The sequence below is a fragment of the Leptinotarsa decemlineata genome, unplaced genomic scaffold (assembly GCF_025532065.1).
Source record: "Leptinotarsa decemlineata unplaced genomic scaffold, Ldec_3_MD MMD2_tig00004307_RagTag_RagTag, whole genome shotgun sequence".
NCBI classification, from domain to species: domain Eukaryota; kingdom Metazoa; phylum Arthropoda; class Insecta; order Coleoptera; family Chrysomelidae; genus Leptinotarsa; species Leptinotarsa decemlineata.
In genome coordinates, this window is record NW_027412606.1 from 11,323,183 (window position 1) to 11,345,839 (window position 22,657).

Consider the following 22,657-nt stretch of genomic DNA (forward strand, 5'->3'; position numbering starts at 1 on the left):
GCGTTTACTTTGTTCTAAAAATTTTGATGTTTCAAGAGAAGCTTGCTTTATCAACTGAATGGTAAAAGGTTCTTTATAATCTTCCACAGTATAAATTTTGTGCAAAATCTGAAAATCTTTTCAATCATCAACTTTTTCTGCATATTTCAAAATATATGAAATACTTTGGTATAATGCATTTCTCAATAATGAATAAAAAATTAAAAGTATGCCAAGATAAAGAATAATGAAAAAATTTCAAAAAAAAAAATTAAAACACGTCGATTGTCAGTATTCACAATCGTTTGCAGGTGAATGACTTATATTATTTTTCATTTAAAAAAATACAATTGTATAATATATTCTTACACAGTTAACCTGTACTATAGAGCAGCAAAGCTCTGCAAGACAACTTTATAAACAAAACCCACTGCTTTTGTGAACATATTTAATAAATGGTATTTAGTAATTTCATCATTATGTATTTTCATCAAATATCAACAATATATATTCAAAAGGAATATTTAGAAATAAGGAAGGTAAAATAGTGCAAACAAAAATATGAATTACATCATCAATTCATTCATCATCATCAATTCATTCCACTGTGAAGAAAGTAATGTAGTGCCAACTGTAGATGCACAACCTTACCCTTATTCAGTATTATAATTTCATAGACTATTAGTAGGTAATTTTTGTTGGTACTATGTATCATTGTCTTATAATAAACATTTCTTTTCAATGACATGAAAATGAATTTAATATCCAGTGCTCTATTGCTCCTATCTCTCACCTTTATTTACCCACCTCTTCATTCAAACAGTTCAGTATCATCAAAAATAGTTATTACTCTCCCATCTTACCAAAAACCAGAACCAGGACATGTTCAATAACCTTTTAATTTAAGTGTACACTCGTCCTACTTGCTCCATCTACTATGTAGGGGATGAAACTAGAAACTTTTATAGTAGTTAGTCTCGATTGTAACTGCCGTTCAAATGGGGACAGACTAGAAATCTATCTAACAAACTATCTTACTTTCAATCAATAAACAGGTGAAATTTCTCTAAAGATTTAGAAATTCACGTGGATAAAAGGGCAGCACCATTTAAAAAACCTTCATATATATATATATATATATATATATATATATATATATATATATATATATATATATATATATATATATATATATATATATATATATATATATATATATATATATATATATATATATATATATATATATATTTCAAAATTATCTAATCATTACCTTACATTATGTATTTTTTTTTATTGGCAGATAACCAGTTTTTGCTATTAAGGGGAAAAGGTAGAAGTTTTTTTATTCCTTTACTTTCAGAGAATAATTCTTTCACAGTTTAGAAGACAATCACAAGTATTTTTGACAGGATATTTTCTCTACCTCAGTTTATCATGGTAGTGATATATTTTTTACTGTTTCTCAATACCCATGTTTGTCAACTACTGACTCTTGAAGAATCAGTGGTGTTGAAGAAGAAAAAAACGAAGCTGCGTATTCTAATGGATGTTTTTATATCAAGATACAACCTGGTATTATTTTAGCTTTTAACAAACTGGGTTTTCATTAATAGGATTTTCAAAAGAAAACCTGTATTTCTTCAATATTGATTTAACATTCAAAGAACAAAAGTTCAAATTTTTGTATTTTATGCACTATTGAAAAATTATGTGTTAATATGTAATAATGCTTTGAGAAATAACATTTGTCGTGTATATTGAAAAGAGATTGGAGTTATTGATGATATTATTTTGAATGTCATAAAATCAAGAAAGAAATCCGTTTTTTGAAAAGGCTCTGAATTACAATTTCTCAAGAAGACCATGAAAAATAACATGTAGTTCAAGTAAAAGTAAGTATCCATATACTTTCGTTCAAGAGATTTCTTTCAAATGGCTCTTTATCCAAATTTGTGTGATCCGAGAAATGAAATAATGTTGATACTTATCAAGCTTTTATTGTTGGCATACATTATGTACCACTTTCACTGTAATCATACTGATCCATATTCATGGATGTTAGATGGTTTTATGTTACCTATATTCATAATATTCCCCCCTCAAAATGGTCACTCAAAGTGGTAATATTTGTATTTGAAGCGTTGATGAATAATATAAAATTTCCATTTCACACGACGAATCCGTCGACAAAATAATTCCGTCAACAAGTGATTCATTCAGTTATGTTGCCAAATGCACAAATATTTTTAAATTTAATCATTTTGGTATAATTTAAGCCCTGAAAACGGCTATTCGAAAAAAAATCCTCTTGAATTTTCTGCCTTCACGTGACTCTATGGACAGTTGGTTTGTTAGTTGGAAGTGTGGGGGTCACACTATTGGACCTGTCAAAGGCCTTTGACTGTGTTTCCCACAGCATTTTACTCGAAAACTCATATTATGGTGTAAGTTCTTCTTTGGGTTTGATTGAAACTCACCTGAATAATCGTTTTCAGAGAGTTTTGTATAACAATACATTTTCTGAGCTGGGGTCGATTGACCTAGATGTAGGGATCGGTTTTGGGCCCGCTTTTGTTCGTACATTAATGATTTTCACCACTATATGAAGCCATGTCACAGTGTACTATTTGCTGACGATACATCCTTGATATACCCTTCTATGAATTATTCAGCTCTTGTTGATAAGTCTATGGAAATACAAGAAAAAGCGGAGCACTGATTCAGTGTCAACAAACTCATGATGAATAAGGAAAAATCACAAAACATGATTGTTTCTATGGCTCTGCCATTACCTGAATTCCAGTGTGTCAAATTATTGGGTTTTACTCTGGACAATAGACAGCTGAAACCAATAACATATTTCACTACGTTGAAAATAGTATTTTGCTCGCTTATACAGTCTCAAATTTCTAACGGTATTCTACTTTGGGGAAATTCTAGTGATGCCCAATGCATTTTTATATTACAGTAAAAAGCTCTGAGAATTCTTGGTGGAATCGGTTTTAAGGATTCTTGCCGTGAATCGTTCATCACTCATGGAATTATGTCGGTGCCTTCATTGTATGTTCACTCAAGCCTATTAGATATTCACAAAAGGGCCCCCTTGTTTCTCAAGCAATCCAGTTTACACAATCATGATACACGTAACAGCAATTTTATTAGACCTCAACGTTTCAGGCTGATGAAATCACAAAAAAACTCCTATGATTTTAAATTGTCTAATGCACTTCCTGCCAATATTAAAAATATGAATATGTTTTGTTGTGAAAAAGTTTTTATTCCACTTCAGAATATTTAGCTATTCGGCGCTTCGTGCTCAAAGAACAGTAGAATAATACAACCAGTAGGCTCTCTCACCAAGTGATCCGCCCGAGTTACCAGGGACCTTCAACCGCTCTTAGGATGAGATTCTCATCCAACGCGTTCAGTGCTGTAGTATCAAAGGATTCAACGGTATTACGGGCATCGGATTAGTTATAATAAACGGTCGGAAATTGATATTGTGTTTAGTTTATTCGTTATTGTTATTATTGTTTCTAGTTTTTGTAGTTGGTTATAAGTAACTTACCAACAAAATCTTCTATAATATCGTTTTAATATGAGCGCACGCCTATGGTAAAAGTCCGCACTTCGTTTCGAGGTCACCGAGAACTTTGTGAATTTATAAATGAAGTGGAAGAGGACTTACTGGTTGATTTTTACTATGCCCAAAGCTCATGCCACATCATTGGATATTCTGCACGGGCGATTTGAGGGTGATGTGAACTGGCCACCGAGATCGTGTGATTTGACCCCGTTAGACTTCTTCTTGTGGGATTTTTTTGAATCACAGGTGTATGCAAATGAGCTACAAATCACAGTGGTTCTTAAAGCCAACATTACCTATGTCATCGGTAAATTTCAGCCTGATTTATGCGCCAGAGTTATGGAAAATTGGACGTCGCTCCCAGAGAAGCCATGGCGGACATTCCAACGATGTTATATTCCACACATGATGGCATCAAAAGGTATATCAAACGAATAAAAAATGTTGATGATATCTCACACACACTTTGTTTCATTTAAATTTGAAGGTAGGAAGCGCTCAAATACTGAAAGTACTTCGAACAAAACTCAATAAAGTAATAGCTTCTTCGTTCTCTTCTAATTCATTTAAAAAATGCATGTGCAACAATTAGGCGACATTCGACTATAGCCGGTCTTTCAACTAACTTGAACAATTCCACGTGTTCACGAATATGAAATCAACAATCCAAATTGTTAATATTTCAAATACATTTATTTTGCTGTAGCAGAAATATCATCACTTAACTTGATGCGACCTTTCCACGAATTTACAATTTCCTCAAGTAGTAGAAAATGATTATTGTAAACCCATTACTATTTTCTATTTTTTGAAGTGCCAAACGTTCCCTACCGAAGTAAATATGTCACCAGATGAATCGGAGCATCAGTCCATCAAAATGTAACGATGCGATATTTAACGAGCATGCCTATTTCTATCTTGGTTCAACGAGTAACAACAGTATCGGGCCTATTGGACATTTCCAAGTCGGCGTTTGTAAATGTATATCGCGTTCGACACCTGATATTAACGACTTCAAGTCCGCGACAAACTCGGCTAATAGCAGTAAATCATTCGTCTTTTAGAAAATCTTTCGTGAGTTTTCCGTCAGTGCTGTTTATTCGGCAATCCACGTGCCGCAATCGCATTTCTCATCCAACCCAAACAAAGGAGAGCTCTCTCCACAGCCATTCATATCGATTTTCTGTGATATACTGCTTCATAAAAAAACTTGTTGATCTCACGTCAGTCTTGAATTCGCTTTGATATCTGCTTGAGATTGATTTCTAAAATATGTGCGCCATTTAAAAACATCATTGAGCCCTTCGATTGAATTAAAACAAGATTGATATTTGAGCTATGAATAAGTGAGTTACATATTCCTATAACCGAATTGTTTGGACTGATATTGGAGTGTGTAGTGAGTGTTACTAGCATTGTGATACTGTTTACTATTGTTATGAATAACAGAAAAGGGATACAGCAGATACCAATGTGATATCTGAAAAAGTTTTTAATATGGAAATTCCTGATGAGCCGCTGAACCTTACTTTGAAAAAAATGCCAGTAGCGATTGTAGCACCGTTTTCCATCATAGATAATAATCAAAATATCAAATGGACGAACTTCAACGAAACCAATACAGTGAATCCTATCATAAATGAAGATCTACCCGAAGATTTGTCGCTGAAGAAAAACACCGACCAAGGTTTGGATCTCACAAAAAATACAAATCACACGGAACAGCTGAGAAAATATTTGTGCAAAAACGAAGAAACACGTAGATCCTACGACAAAAATACATTCAACGATTCAATTAATAGTAAACTTCCTGAGGAGAATTCCCAATTTTTCTTCAACAACTTGAATAATAAGTTACTATCCATGTGGTATTTAAATTCTATTTCCATTATGAATAAGGATAATCCATATTTGACCACGTCCACTTCCCGAACAAAATCGAATTGCAGTCCTAGTTCAAACAAAATTTTGAACAATTTGTTAGATAAAAAGTGTTACAGTTCATGTAAATTTCCTACTGGATTTGACGCACTGATCAAAAATGAGATGGAACACCCCAACGAAGAGGAAGGACGCCAAATTAATCGGTAATTACCTCACCACATACCTTTTTTGTTTTCAAACTATTTTTTTCGCGCCAAAATCCAAGATTGTAGTAAGATTTCGAAAATATTGTTACAATTAATTTTTACAATTTTGACTTACCTACTTTTTTTCAGTAAGATGAGATGTAACGACATGTTATTCTGCTTTGGGATTATGTATTGTTAGATGTTTATAAAAAATAGTTAACTTGTAAAAGTTATTGATGAAGGTGTTTCCTAATAGTCCGTTGATGTTCAGATATATTTTTCAAAAATAATGTCAAACTCTTCAGTGTTACTCTTTTTTTCTTCCATTGAACGTTTCGTGTCAACACAACCACCACCAACTTTTTTTTTCAAGTACGGACCTGTTTCTTTCATTACAAGTATTGATAGAGCGATAAAATCACTATTCAGTGGTATAGAACACTTGTTATTATCATAGTATTTCATTTAAATTAACTAGCATCATCACTGACAACAATTTTCAATTACGGTCTTGTCGTTAGTTCTTTTATAAATTGTTTTGATTTCTTCAAAACGTATTCTATTGGCATACCTCGGACATTACCCAACGAACATTCGTATTTTTCCTTTTTGGAAATTTTTGTATTACAGTAACATTTGTTTCAATTTTTATACGGAATATTTTTATAATTCTCAATCCTGGAAGTAACAACGAAAATGTTAGTTTTTGATTAAATTACAATTGTTGTGTAATTTGGTACAATTAAGCAGCATCTCACTTCATTCACCATTTTTTGACTCGTAGGCTTTGCTTGGTTTCTTTGGCAGGAAAAATATTGTTGATATCTGTTAAGAACTGTCATATGTTTATGCACTTGGTTACAAATTAGAGATGTATTCAAATGACGAAAGGACTGATGCAATGCTATTTACTTATGCAAAGTCAAATAGAAATCATCTTTTGGCAAGAAATATGTATGTATGGTGAGCTATACCCCAATCGTCGTATTCCAAACATTACAATGCTTAGATAAATAGAAATAAATTTGAGAGACTGTAATGCATTTGATAATACAACTAGAAAACTTGTTGTTACTGGACATGTGAGGATCCAAATAAATTTTTTGGGTAAGTCATTATTATATCAAAGATTAACAAAGCAAAAAATACTTTTTTTTCAATTAGGGATTGGTCGGTCACAAAAATATTTTCAATCAAGATTGTTCTTTCTGATAAATTGCCTGCAACCTAGGAATTTCTGTGAAATAAAAAAAAGTGTACGATTTGCGAAGTAGTTGAGATGTAGAAATTGGAAGTTGGACATAATCGTAAAAAAATAATATGGACGGACGAATCAAAATTCACCAACAATGGCTGATTCAACAGAAACGTCTCCATTATATGAGGAATAATTCAAATGAACATATACATAGAGGAACCAATGTCCAGGAAAGGTTCGGAATAAATGTTTGGTTGGGAATTTTGGCCACAAACATACTAGGTCCTTTCTTTTACGATGTATCTAAATGTTTTTTCCAACGAGTTTGATGACTATCACATGAATTGCCACTGAACAACCGACAAAAAGTACAATATTTTCAACAAGACGGTGCCCCTCCCTACAGTCCAGCAATAGTAAGGGAACATTAAGATGCAACATTCCCAACAAAATGGATTAGAAACGATGGAGCCATTGCCTGACCAGCTCAATCCCCAGACCTTACCTAACGACAAGACCGTAAATGAAAATTGTTGTCACCGATGATATTAGTTATTTTAAATGAAACGATATACAAATACCAAGTGTAATGTACCACTGAATTATGATTTTATCGATTTATTAGTATTTGTAACAAAAGAAAAGTTCGAATTCAAAAAAATTGCTGATCATGGCCGTGTTAGCACGAAACGTTTTATAAAAAATGTTGTTTTATTAAAAACAACATTTTTTAGTTTTCTCTATATAACTCGAGAAGGACGAGAGTTCATGTGTACTACCAAAGTACTGTTCTCCATGATAGTAACCTTGCTTTCCATGTAATCGTCTACATATCTGTTATGGTTACCGGCAATGTTACCACATGATGAAAGAAACGGCCTACACATCAGAACGAGTGTACTCTTACAAAGCGAATTATTACAATATGTTGATAATGCTTATTACCATTTTCAGGGAAGCTACAATAATATTTATGCAAAATACAAGTAAAAATATTTAAAAAAAAACAAGGGCTGTGTCACTAATGTTGTGTAAGTTATGTAAATAAAAACATGTCAAAGGAAATGAAGGTGTAACCTTACGGTAAAATTTGTTGAAGTAAAATACTAGACACAAAATTTTCATGAAGTAATTCAAAATGTGTTGGAATCATTTGAAAATATTAAAAAATAACCAATAGGTGGAAAGTACATGTGACCTTGAAAATGAGGCTGAAATGTGACATATGAACTATGGCACAAACTCTAGAATTATGTGTTTGTCAAGAATAAGAAATGTTCCCAACATGGTACAGGTGTGCTGAGAGAAATCTACCGAGAGAGTTCACTTATAAATGAAAAAACACCACTACCAACTGCAATGCAGTATAAATTGATTGTCACTAAATTGGGAAAAGAATTTTCTGATTGATTTGGCCGTTACTTGATGAAGATCCATAGTAATTTCAAAAACTACACCTTAAGATTTGATCTATACAAACTTTATTTGAAAAATATATCCCATTACAAATTGTTTAGCAGTAGCTCTCTCAAGTGAAATGAATACGATATATTTTTCAAATAAAGTTTGTGGGGATCAAATCGTGAGGTATAGCTTTTGAAAAAACAAAACGAATTGTTTTATATAACAATTGTTGATTCATTAATTCCAATAGTAACTATGTATTTGAAGACCTTAATTCAATTCATTGGAAAGAGAAAAGAATTATTTTATGAAAAAGTTTCAATTATTTACACAATATATACCTACCAATGACATAATTAGAATCCTAAAAACATCAAAGATCATTAACTCCTTCAGAGAAAATAGTCTTTCATACAACACTTTATGTAACTTGAATTTTGGGAATTTTCACCTTCCACAATCTGAAAAAGAACTTTGACTTGTTCAAAATTTAACTTGATTCGCGTTGATAATTGCCGTTTTTAATACATTTTTTTAATTTCAGGTCTCAAATGGATCACAAAAATAACTTAGACGCTAAGAATAACCAGGACAGTAACGAAAAGAAGAAACCTCATATAAAGAAACCCCTCAACGCATTTATGTTGTACATGAAGGAAATGAGGGCAAAAGTTGTTGCTGAATGTACATTAAAAGAAAGCGCTGCCATCAATCAGATTTTAGGTCGACGGGTAAGGAACATATGTATTTTTCAATAAATATACGAGTAGTTTTGTATGAATGTTGACAGGATGAGATCGATTCTCCCCCAATTTCCTTTCATCCCAATTTAAAAAATCCATAAGGTTTTTTGCATTTGTAATCATTTGAAAATGCCAGTCATCAATAACATGGTTTGTCAGTATCTTTCAGCTCAGGTAAGAACTCATAACAGCAGTGATTGATTCAACAGACTATTAAAAAAATCATTTCGAGAATAAATCAGAAAAAGAAGGCAAATCAAGTTAGAACTGAAAAGTTATAGGTAGTTATAGGTTCGTTGCTAATGAAAGTTCTGGTTCGTTGCTGATGGAAGTTCTGTTACAAGTGAAAAAATAGTATTCTAAATAAAAGGCATAGTGAGGGATGCACTCATTTATAAAAAATACTCGAAAGGTGACAGCCGCAGGATTACTTGTAATGAAGATAGACTTTAAGTAAATCGAAGCGAAAAGGCATGAACTCATTCAAGATAAACATCAACATTTTCAAAAATATTCAATACAATTGAAATATTGATCAATTTGAAAGAAATGAGATATAAATTTCACTTCCTCATTGCTTTATAAATATATTCCAAATATAATTAATTATTCTACCCATTGGGGAAAAATGTCGTAATTTTCCTTCCAAAGTACTAATGATTCAATTTATTGCAATGAATAATTTTAGATGTATTCTTTAGTAAGTTTCTATACCTGAATTGAGAAATTAATAAAACATGTAGGTAGATATATATTTGATGTTTTATCAGTTCCCATGACTTGTTGCATAATTTAATAGCAGCAGTTCATATGATCTAAATTCTTTAGCGTGTTGGTAACATTTGATAAGTATACCCCATATAAAAAAACTACTTTCAAATTAGTAATTCCCAAAAATTCTTTTGTGTAAACTAACATCATGGAACAATAATCATTTATGAAAACCATATAAATGGATAATTATTTTTAACTGCATTTTATACAGAAAAATATATGAAGACATGAGTGATTATGGTTTGAAGTTTTGATATAACTATTTTCTTAATTCATCATCTGAATATATTCATTCTGAAAACAAAGTCAAGGAGAAAAAGAACCAAGGACAATAAATTAACAAAAGAATTTGGTATCAAGTGACAAATCACCAAGAAGATATATTTTGAGAAATGGTTAATCCATCTAAAATATTGTTTATTGATAGTTCATTGATATCATTGCATTTCAGAATGTAACAATTTCTTAAAAATAAGGCTAATTTTATTTCGAAATGTACTCTGAGAAAAACGAATTAATTTTGAACATAGTATTGTAGATTATTTATTATATTATTTTTGATCAAAGCACCATATCACACTGAAATTAACTCGCTATATTTGGAAACTGATACAAATCAGAATTGTGTCGGATGACTTTGGAAAAATGTAAAGGAATCTGAAAATATGTTAATAATAAATTATGAATGTTTATACTTGATGGTCCACTAAAAGTGAATCTTTAAATAAAATACAATGTTTTTTATTCAGCAGTTGTACTAAAAGTAAAAACTGAAAATCTTGAAAATAAGAAAATCATTATTGCAGTTTATTTTCGTCTGCCTTCAATAGTGTTGTTGAACAAAAAACACTTTTAACACAGCTCTCACACAGTGAAAGTAAGAATTTGAAAGGTGATTTGTTACAGTGTCAAAAATAATCATAATTATTTTATCATCTTATGTAAAATGAATAAAATTGTCCTCAATTTATTTTCGAATGATTATGATGTGAAAAGCCTATATAAACTTCGGATTGAAACAAAATATTACTCTCTTATCTATACTCCTTTTACACACAGATATTGATTACTGATTCATATATCACTCACTTTTCATTTGAGACACTTTCATTTTTGTTTTGATGATATGTTTCAATCCGAAGTCATTTTGGATACAAAATGGATGTTATGTATGAGTGATATAATTATGTTAGAGTACAATTATATATGTGCATAGTGGCACTCGTTGAGTCGAGAAGAACAGGCCAAGTATTATGAAAAGGCGCGTCAGGAACGCCAATTGCACATGCAGCTGTACCCGGGCTGGAGCGCACGGGACAATTACGGTTATGGCACCAAGAAGAAGAAGCGAAAAAAAGAACGAACACCTATCGAGTCGGGAGGTAGTTATATCCGCGCACCCACATTTAATAGAGTGCCAATCCAAATTTATTTCTCAGTTATGTGCACCGAAAAACCAACATGATGTCTGTGATGATACATTTTTGATTTATGTGATCATTACAAAAATCTGAAAATATTATTCAAGGGATTGTTGATTTAAGTATTGAATTATCATTGTGATTTCACTTGAATAGTTGCCATATTCCAAATGACGCATAACGACAATTTGTTGAGTGATTTCTGTGCACATGATAGTTTTGCGTGAAAGACTAACAAACTGCACTCGACTCTACTACTAATTGGAACTGGCAGACGACATAATGTATTGGAAGAAGAGGGTTACTGTACTCTTTTTCTCTTCATCGTTACCACCAGTTTCTTTGATCCAATATCCGTTCAAACGCCAATAGTCATGAATCATAACTATAATTGAACTGTATCTTCATATGTATAACTCTGTTCGAAACGAGTATATACATATATATTTGAGTTTTTGAACGGATGTTGGTTATACAGAACACCCCAACTTTGAAACGGTGCTCTGAACGACGTGCATACTCGCGAGTTCGAGCAGAATGGGTCGGTGGCGGCCAAAATAGATTGGTGGCGGCCATAAAGTCTGGGGTGGCCGGCATGGCGATTCTTGCGCGCTTCTTGGTGCCCTGCCGGTACGAAAAAATGCTGACTCTGTTCTGTTTAGTGGCACGCGCTGGGTAGGGAGGAGCAGGCCAAATACTATGAGCTGGCCCGTCGCGAACGACAGCTGCATATGCAGCTCTATCCCGATTGGTCATCACGCGCCAACGCCACTCGCGGCAAGAAGAGGAAGCGCAAACAAGACCCCGCCGATGGAGGTAGCCACCCTCGCAACTTACTAGTTTTTATTGTTTTTATTTCGATACAACCGCTCATCAACTTGACTTTGATAATTATTCATACAAAGTGAAGTACCATGTTATGTAAATTTTATATAAATGGTTGGAATAAGTGTTTGGTCAATTAAATCGTTTATATACAAAATTTTATATCATAAAAAACGATGATTTGCCACCAATATGTACAGTAGGTGTAATAGAATACAAAGGTAAAGTTCCTATTGTATCAATGGAATTGATCAAATCAGATCTCAATATATGTTAATAAATAGCAGAATTGATTGTTTCAAAATTTTTGCTATTTGTCCTTTTGATGCTTGAAAGAAACTAGTTTGCTCCTTTTGCTTTTTAAACAGGTCTTACTAATATTTTATATATATGCCTACTTTTTCCATATCAATCAAATATAAGGATTCTGAAAAACTTTTGGTGTGCTGTCATAATTTCTGAATGAAACTTACACAAAATAAAGTTATCATGTTCACAACCAATATTATTCGTATTTTGAATTGAAAATTGCACAAATCAGTCATTAATTAACCAGCAAAAAGTAGTGGCAAGTTGATGAACGGAATTAGGTACTAAGTAATTTGCGAGCCATACCTATTCTATTATTATCTATATATTGCATGTTTTGGGGTATACGGTTGGCCGGCCGGGACCTATTCTGCCGAGGGTCGAGCAGACCCCTTGTTGGTTGGACTCGTCGTATGCACGTTTGTCAGTAGCCTGCATGATCCCTCAGTAGACTCTTTCCCCCGACAAACCCGAGCATGGCCCCTTTCCATAGCTCATTTTTTTCTTTTAGAGAAATGCATATTCATTTTTCAGTGTATATCATTTATTAATAGCTTCTTCCAATTAGTACTGTAGTCGTTGCCAAAGTAAAATTACTCTTAACTGGATTTACCTAACACTAATTTATTTTGTTTAATAGCTCATGGAAGATCTGGCCACATTTCACCACAATGTAACTAAATTAAATGAAGCAAATTCAGAATATTCAAATCAGGTTCAAGCAAACAACTACTTGTAAATACTTCATGGTATAAATTTTTTTCCAGTCAAACGTTTTCACTTGATTTATTTGAATTCTTTGAGAATGTGTGAAAGTACTGAAATAAGAATTTCATAATTGGATGGGATGAGTGTTGTGTTGAGTTATAATTACTAATCATAATTGAATTATTATCGTTTTATAATCCTTCAGTAATGGTGCTTTCATGAATTTTATTCAACATCTGATAGAATTCCTTCACACAAATTTATATATTCTTCAGTAACTTTGCTAAATATTGAAGAAATATTCCAACTTTCAAAGAATTAATGACTAAAAAACCTAAATATCGTGACACACTAACTCAACATCTATTTATTCTTATCTGATGTGTTGGATGACCAGTTCTTTCATGGTATACAGTGAAATAAATTAATTTTTTTTAGTTTTAGATTTATCGAATTAGAGTAATGGTATTGGGAAGACTGATTAAATTTCAACAACTATGTTTTGGGTTCAGAATGGCTTTTTTTGGAATTGTAGATAATTGTTTTCATTTTAATCAGTCTTTGAAGCATGTCTCTGGTAGAAATTGGCAATTTTCTCTTGATTTAAACTTAATAACTTGATTGTCCATAAACAGGTAATAGCATGAAGAAATGTCGAGCAAGGTATGGATTGGACCAACAAAGCCAGTGGTGCAAACCATGCAGGTGGGTTTTTTCTCAGTGATGTTGTAACTTATTGGTATTTGCACGCCTATTGTTCTTTGTTTTTGTGAATATTTTTTTACTACATGTAACCAAAGTGTTTGATTATTTCATGTTACTTGTCATTATCATGCATATTGGTTACATTTCACTTATACCTATGGGTTTTTCATAGAAATACAGCTCTTAAAAGTGAGTACTATCCAAACACAACGTTTGAATAATATTTCTACTGTGTTTATTATTGAATTTGCGAAAACCCATATGTTTTTTATTTAGTGGCATTTCCTAATCTATGTGGAAAGACTGTTATTCTTTTTTTTATTATTATTTTTTGTTTTGTAAATATATTCCGGGAGACACTGCAAGATTTTACTTCTAGAGATCAGAAAATGTGTCTTCCCACAAAGAAAAGGACAAATTTGGCTTTAATTCATGCACTATACACTGCTGCTGAGTACAACAATTGTTATGAGTGCAAGGGGCTCAGAATGTACCAAAATTCCTATATACAATAGACACATTTTCTGATGAAAAGTTTCATTATACAAATTTTCCTTTTTTATGTACATTATAATGTTTATTTTGTCTGTGATGTCTTTGTTGCTTGTTTGTGACTGACTGTACACTCATTAGAGTGTTTTGCATTTGTGGAAATGTTCTTATTTTAATGCCCCCTTGTACATTTAACGATTGTTTAGTCCCGAGAACAGTTCACATGGCGGAACTTCAACAGTCCACGGGAGTCTCTTGCACACCACTGGAGGTGCTACAACTACCCAGTCTCCTCAGGAACCCACTTACGTCAATCTATAGCAAAGCGTTGGTTAGTCAACAGCAGTGTTGGTGTTTCAGTGTTAGATAGATGTTACTTTTTGTTTCTATTTGCAGTATCCGTACAAGTTGTTTTTTTTCTGTAAATGTGAAACCTTTTTTCCTGCACAACAAAACCAGGAGCAGCAAAGAGTAGTCACCTTTTGTGTAATATTTCTTGTATATTTTGAACAGTAATCTAAAGCAGTATTGAAATGGAATGATATCTGAAAATTTTTGATTGCAATAATTCCAAATTTTACAAAATTGAAACTTGAGATTTTACCAGGTTTCATGGTTTAAAGAAAAAATTGAAGAATCAATGTATAATTTATGAAATAGTGCATGCTTTTTGCTACCTCTGAATTGAATACTCTTCCTCCATTGAAATGTTACCTTTACCCGTGGTCCATTACAGCTACAAATTTTACTTTGATTTTTAATACAGGTATTGCATAATTGTCAAATTGAAACAAGTTCCTGAGATTCCGCTTATAAACTCGCGAAATATGTAAATGTTGAATAACTGCGTATTATATCAATATTGAGATAGTTTCTGATGGAGACGTAGATATATCTGAGACGTTTCATAAATATCACAAATGAATATATTGATGCATGCTTTGTGAAACCAGATATTAATCTGTATGTATGTTTATCCAAGGTTAAAAAAGTCTTTCCAGCCACAAGTTAATTGGATTGTTTCAATATCTTTGCAAATTTTTAGGACCTTTGTTTTTGTTAGAGTCAGTTTGGTACTTCAGATTCAATTCGACTATGGCCTACAAGCCCAGATTTTGTTTTCTCTAATGGTATAGTCAATTATTTCTCAATGTAATCTTGTTACAAAACTTTCTTAGGAATGCAATTGAAATCCTTCTGCAAAAATGATATAAGTTTAAATATTATTGAGAAAAGTTCAAATATTAGTGAGTAAATTTCATTGAAATTTAAGACCTGCCTTTACATCATCATCACTTTTCTATATCACTTTTCTATATCTTATAATATAAAAAATTAAAAACTATATTTCACAGAATTCTTCAACAAAAAAAAATCGCAATGATGGTAAATTCACAATGTATGGCAAGGGATTATTTATGATGAAATCACGAAATTACAACTTTGGAACATTTTTATGATCGATAGAAACATTAATATACAATCTTGAGTTTTTGTATTTTTTTGTTTTGTGTTTTTTCGCATGCATACATTTTTGGTATTCCCTCATTACTTACCTCCATAACAGATCTGCATGTTGAAAAATTTCATTTGAGCATGTTCTTTATACATTTTCTCGTTCAATTTCTAATCTAGTCATATACTTTTCAGGAGAAAGAAAAAGTGCATACGATATATGGAGGCAGGAGATGGAAATGATGGTAACCAATCCGATGACAATCTAGGTAGTTGTGGAAGTATGGGGGATGCTAATACACCCCCTGAAGATGATAACGAAAGTCTGAACCAATCCATGTCCAGTCCAGGGGGACTCTCAGTTTTGAGTAGTCTTACAAGTCCTGGAGGTATGATATTACCAAGTCCTTCGACAAGTGTTGCAAGTCCTTCAGTCAGTGTTTCCAGCCCCTACATGCTTCAGAGCCCATTAACACCTCATGAAGCTTTCGACATCAAACTTCCTCCTCCGTCTCATCATCACCAGCCTTCGCGAAACCCTGTTGGGACTAATCCTCATGATATAAACAATCCGTTAAGTGTGAATCAGTTAACAGGACAGTGTGTTAGAAATGATTCCACTGATACAAATGGAAACAAAGAGACACGTTCGATTATAAGCGTTACGTAGCTAATAGTAAACCAGAAACCACCTGTGATCTACAAACTTTCTTGTGTTGTTGAACTTTGGTGGGTATTCATTGTATAGTCGTGCAGTATGTTGATCTCACTGAACTTGAGTGCTGCAGATTTTTCTACTATGTAACATAAATGTCATTTGCCAAAATCACCTCTTTACAGGGTTTGACATAACGATCTAAGAACAGCTATATATCAAACAATTGTAAATTGTATAAAATGGAAATTTTGTTTTTCATAAGTATTTTTCCTGAAGCAGGAAGAATATTTTAACAAATTTCTATTTCTCTGCAAGCATCACCACTAATTTTATAAATTGCCAGCAAAACTTTGATTCAAATATCAATTTCAAGGTCTACCGAGAGGCAAAGGTCTACAGAGAGGCAAGGGGCAAGGTGTTTTCACCCGAAAACACCTTGCCCCTTGCCTCAATGTAGACCCTGCTAATGCCGCGCAGAGAGTTGAAGTAAAACCATCAGGCATCTGTGCAACGTCTTCGATTTGGAAGATTCGTCGCAAGTAATTTCACACTATGAAAAGCAGAAATTAATTTAGTTTGATCGGTGCGACCAACCAATAGACCGGTTTCAGGGGTACTTGCCCCATCCTCAGTACCAAGCTTGGCTTCTTCTGAATGGTGTGAACCGTCTGAGTATCACGACCAAACAAATATAATTCCAGCTGGTCATGAACTCTTTCTGCAGTTGATTCAGTGGTATTATCCACTGCGCCACCTGCAGACAGAGCCAGGAAACAACTCCACAAACATACTCCGGGTTGGGAGTTGGAATAATGATTACTATTCCGGAGAGATACATATGACAATAACTGGGAAATAACTTGCGAAGAATCTTCCAGAACGAAGATGTCGCACAGGTGCCTGATGGTTTTACTTCAACTCTCTTCGCGGCATTAGCTGGGTTAGTTGTTGTTTAATCTTTTTGTGTTATCGTGCAAGCATTCATACAAAAAGTGATAATAATAATAATAACTATCACAATACCCAGAACGAATATCCCTTGAACTTACAAATTATTATAGAATTATTAAATGTTGTCAAGTACTCTTGAAATAGTTTGTTACCAGGATTGTCTGGAAAGTTTCCAAACTAACAATGATACATAACGTTTTTTACTAATTTATTTTCATTTTCTACATAATTTTCTTGTAAATTAACACACTTCTCTCAGCGATGTTTTCATCTTTTCCACCCGTCCAAATAGTAATCGGCTTTTTTCTCTGCAAAATAATCGTTTCTGAAGGTGATGGTTTTCTCATTTATCCAAAGACTCTGTCTTCCGAGTGCATTTTTCACATTATCTAATCAAAAGACGTCGCTTCGGTCAGGATCAGGTGAGTAAGGAGAGTGGTCAAGCAGGTCAAATCGTAATTCGAGGATTTTCACCATGGTAACTGCTGAGGTGTGGGGCAGGGCATTGTCTTGGTTGGAACAGAAACTGTTTTCTGTCCTTAGCTCGTCAAGTAATGATGCATAGTATGCTCCTGTAATGTTTTTAACGATATTCAAGATATCTATTACAGATATACTATTTCAAATTTTTTATTTCTTTCTGTGCCTTTCCACTGTTTGACTACATTTTGTTTCAATTATATAAAGATGTATTTGTGATTTATCGGCGCCGAAACTGATTCAGTGCACCTAAACTCCACCAACACAGCTTTGGAAACGTTCATTAAAACATTAGTGTGCCACCCAAGGCATGGTCAGCTTTCTATGTCTAAATATTGATTCAGTATGTGACAAAAACTTGAAAGTGATGGCCCTTCATTAACAGTAAACAAAACAATAAATTTCAGCGATATTATCGTCAGTGGTTGCATTTTTTGGACGTCTTGAACGTCCATTGTCTTCCAGGCTCCTCAAAATTTCACGGCGGTAAATGATTGTACAGAGTCCCCGTACATAGCTTCCAATTAATCTTTGATTTGCGTAGGTTCAAATATCTAATGACAGCTCAATTATTTCCATTTTTGTAAAGACAAATCTACTCACATAACGATTGCCAAATAACCGTATATCCAAAGTAGCAAATTTTTTTTAGTATTTGTGAAAATATGCACAACCATATTACCTAGGTTTTATTGACAAGTGCTGCCATTTAAATTAAGTTTGAAATATTTTCAAATGTTCCTCTAATGTCTAATATTTTATTTTTTTGCATGAATTAGTAATATACTCATTAATATTGCCTGTGCCATAGCAAAGTGAAATTATTTTGCAGTTGTATTCCTTGAGCCAAAGAAATAGAACACCTGCAAGTAATTGTTTCGGTTTTTCAATAGAATGAATTCTCCTGTAATCAGTTGGTTGTCTGGTGATGTTATTCATAAAAATTTCAAACTCCCAATGGGGATATTTTTGAAATAATTATATTCTTGATCATTATTACAAACCCTGTGTAAATTATATACATATGTACTAATAATTGAATTTTTATATATTTTTTAGTTATTTATACAGACTGCAATTAGAATATTTGAATGATATTTTCATTATTCTGCTTTAAAACAACAGTTTGAAGCTTTGTAATACCTCACAATTTTAAGAGTGAATTTTTTATTTTATCTTGTTTGAATATGACATTTTATTGCAATTTCATATATCCGTTTATTTTTTCCATAATAAATTCGAAAGAACATGATACATGTTAATAATAATTGACTACCTCAAACATTACTATTATTTTGGCTGTATAACAAATCGATATGAAGGTTTTTAAACCAATTTCTACATTTATGGACTTCTACTATATCCAGTAAAATTTAGTAGTTTAGGGAAGTGTAATTTCGAAAAATGCAGGAATATAAAAAATGAGAGCTGAATTGAGAAAAATTAATGAAAAATGTATTTTTATTGTTTCAGTTTTTCACTTTTAGTTGTATTCCTACATAATCATTTTTAATCCTGTAAAGGATGAAACGCAATATTTTCATATTCTTTGTTCTGTTCATTTTATGTTCAATAATACAATGTATATCTTGCTGTGGGATTGCAAAGTTTTCATAGATCAATTCTTATACATTACATACATTCAGATTTTAATTTATATTTTTTTTATCAAATGTACGGAATGAATAACTATCAAGGTCATTATTCGCAATTTTGGTTAAACATTCTTTAAGTTACTACACGAAACAATTATTTTACTGTTTGAATATTTGATAGACAATTAGAGTTCCGTACCTACTGTCATTAAAATTGTAATTATTTTGTAAATAGGATAAATTATAGGAAATCACTATTATCACTATTTTTTTAATTAAAATTTTCATTACTTGTATAAGGATCGAAACCAATTTCTTTTTGTTTCTTTTTTTACTGAAGTTTTGAGCATTGATTTTAACTTATATGGTTTGCATTTTATTTCAAGTTATATTTTTTTATTTGCAATTGATTGAGAATAAGAATTTCTCTAGTGATAATCACAATGTTGCAATATTTTTTAAATTACAAATTGTTTTATTACAAAATATTTCCTTTTGCTTTAAATTAATTGTATGAGAGTAGGATTTTTCAAGTGAGAGTTATGAATCATTGAATTTTGAGTTTCTTTTCAGTCATGTACATAAAATAATATACTACGTACATTCATGTCTAATATTTTATTTTTACTATAAAAATGAAATGTGATATTTTATACTATTCGAATTTTTTGGCTTCCTCTGAATTCTTGCATTTACTTGGTAATTTCAAAAAATATTAGGACTACCATCAAAACAATGAATCGAAACCTAAACATCAGCTCAGAATTGAAAAAGAAATAGAGAGGAGAATGATATAATTGCGTTGATTATTTTTCTAAGAGGTCGTTCAGACTGCTCAAATTTCATTTTTGTAATCTATAATCAATCTTGTAACTAAGTAAGATGAAAAACTTACTGAAATGCCATTTAGTTAATCCATGGCAGTCAATATATTGCTTTCAAATTAAATTTTTGTTCATTTGAAACTTGTATTTCTAAAGAACTGATTTAAGCTGGTGACAATTATGCCTTTTTATCGATAGTTGTTTAACTTGATAATGATGTTATTTCAAGGTTCATTTTTATTTTAATAAAAAATATTTCATTTTAAGTAAAAATTTTTATATGGAATTGAGATGAGTTTCATCTTAATAATTTATCATAATTAACTCAGTGGTGAGATTTATTAGTTACTTTGGATTGACATCTAGTTCAAGACTTGTTCTAGTTATACATATGTCTAACATTATGGAAAGTTTAGTTTGAGATCAGGACTGAAAACAGATAATAATGCATAATTGGTGCATCACTCAATTAGTATTCAAGAAAGACTTTATTGTGAAATGTTCATTAGTTTTACAAAATGCAACATGTGTTTTGCTGTACAATAGCTTTTTCATGCGAGTCTTTACTAACCTTAGTAAAGACTGAAGAAGCTATTTGAATACGGAAAACATGTGTTAGGTTTTTGTGAAACTGTTTATTGAAAATCTCATTATAAAGTTTGCTATTTTAAATACAATCAGGAAAAAGACTTTAATATAAGAATTTTTGCTCTAATTCTATGAAATGTGCTATAATTTTCATCATCATATGGAAATAAGAGAATCCATTTACCATTTCTCAGAAAAAACTTGATCTTTGCCAAATTAAAGTAATATCTCATACATTAAGTTAATAATAAATAATGATCATCAATTTGTGTTCAGGAGTAATTTAATAGAAAGTTACAAAAAATATTGAATAAAACAAGTTAGCTAGAACAAAAATTCAATTAACTTTTTCAGTATTTTTCTTGTTGACAGATTTAGAAAACTAGATTCACTAAATCTTCCTACCTGTGTTTTGATGGTTCTCTAATTCGTCAAATGTAACAAATCACTGTTAGTTCTCGAAATGTCGGAAGTTACATCCTGTACCTAAGAGATTACTGTGCCATATTCTAATAAAAGGGTGTAATTCGAAAAAGAAACAACAGACGAAAACGATTGTGACTGCTTAGTTTTTATAAACTTACTTTAAGTTTCGGATAAGTGCAATGTACGGTATTTTGAGATTTTTCTCAAAATGAGGATTCGATCATACAAGCTATTTCAGTTGTTATATGTTCTGTAAAGTGGAGCAACCAGTTGGGATCAGTTACTGTTCTTACTATGGATCTCTAGAAAGAACATCTGAAAAAATATTTTTACAGATCAAAATTCATGACTTTTCGACCAGGCATTATCTGGATGATTCCGAAATATTTTCAGAAATATGAAATCATGAAGGTATTAATATCATTGCTGTCATATTGAAGAATTTATGAATGCCATTCTATTCAAATTAAAATATGATTTTCCGTAGACATTCATCAAATATTTGAGTGGGTCTAGTATCAAAATAATTGAAACACGATGTTATGGCGAAGCCTCATTTTGAGATAAAAAATAATGTTTGTCTGAATTTGACAAGCTGCGTCACCGGCATACCCCTTAATGTTTTTGTTTGTAAGTGGTTTATGTTATTTTTATGCCTGTAACGTAGTTTTGTCATTCATGGTACATTTCGAAAAAGGTGTTGAGAATATCAATTTTGAATGTACCAGAATATAAAAATAAATGATTATACATATATAAATAAAAATAGACGTTAATATTTTAGATGTCAATAATGTCTTTGTAAGTAGCATCTGTTCGTAACACCGTATAGGTTAGGATCATTCAATAGAAAAAATTCAAATATAAATTCGTTTCATTTCTCAGTTTCGAAGAAATCTGATAAAATCAAGTCAGCATTACTGTAGGCAACATAATATTGTTATAACTCTTGAATTCCGTATTATGAATCACCCGTTAAACGGTAAGATTCCGTGTTATGAATCACACGTTAAAAGGTAAGACCTCGTTAATTCTTAGCTCGCACAAGTTTCGACTTATGAGGGTTATCGTTTGTAGGGGTGCGACAGCTGGTTAACGGAAAAACAGATAGATTTTCATGCTGAAACAAGCTCTTCTTACTTGCCACAATAATAATGCACTGTCTGTTCAAAAAATTAGGTGAATTTTAATTTTTCTCAAAATATGTTTATTTATAATCAATTCAGTTTTGATCTCTTCAATCGTCGCAAAATGCCGTCCTTTCATGGGTCTCCTCAATCTTGGGAACAGAAAAAAGTCGTAGGGGCCCAAATCTAGTGAATATGGTGGCTGAGGCATGACTACATTGTTTTTGGCAAAAAATGTATGAACAAACAATGACCAGTGAGCAGGTGTACTATCATGATGCAAAAGCCATGAATTGTTTTTCCACAATACCAGACGTTTTCTTCATATTTCTTC

General features: G+C 32.1%; 1 protein-coding gene and 1 long non-coding RNA gene across 13 annotated transcripts in view; both read left to right on the top strand.

The window, feature by feature from the left end:
• The window catches only part of pan (transcription factor pangolin), a 307,410-nt gene extending 287,087 nt beyond the window's left edge, over positions 1-20,323 (top strand). For 4 of the 12 annotated variants that reach the window (XM_074178967.1, XM_074178969.1, XM_074178973.1 and 1 more), the window contains 4 exons: positions 8,787-8,973; positions 10,976-11,141; positions 13,658-13,727; positions 15,870-20,323. In XM_074178967.1, the coding sequence (XP_074035068.1) occupies positions 8,787-8,973; positions 10,976-11,141; positions 13,658-13,727; positions 15,870-16,344 (898 nt within the window). In that variant the 3' untranslated portion in view covers positions 16,345-20,323. Of the gene's footprint in view, positions 1-4,474; positions 5,656-8,786; positions 8,974-10,975; positions 11,142-11,842; positions 11,997-13,657; positions 13,728-14,425; positions 14,552-15,869 lie in introns of those variants that run through there. The other 8 variants (XM_074178976.1, XM_074178974.1, XM_074178971.1 and 5 more) reach the window with 8 other exon arrangements.
• LOC141483916 (uncharacterized) lies at positions 5,670-7,455 on the top strand. The gene is made up of 2 exons (XR_012466367.1): positions 5,670-6,747; positions 6,805-7,455. It is a non-coding gene; the product is annotated as an uncharacterized lncRNA (long non-coding RNA).
• Positions 20,324-22,657: the final 2,334 nt, after the last annotated feature.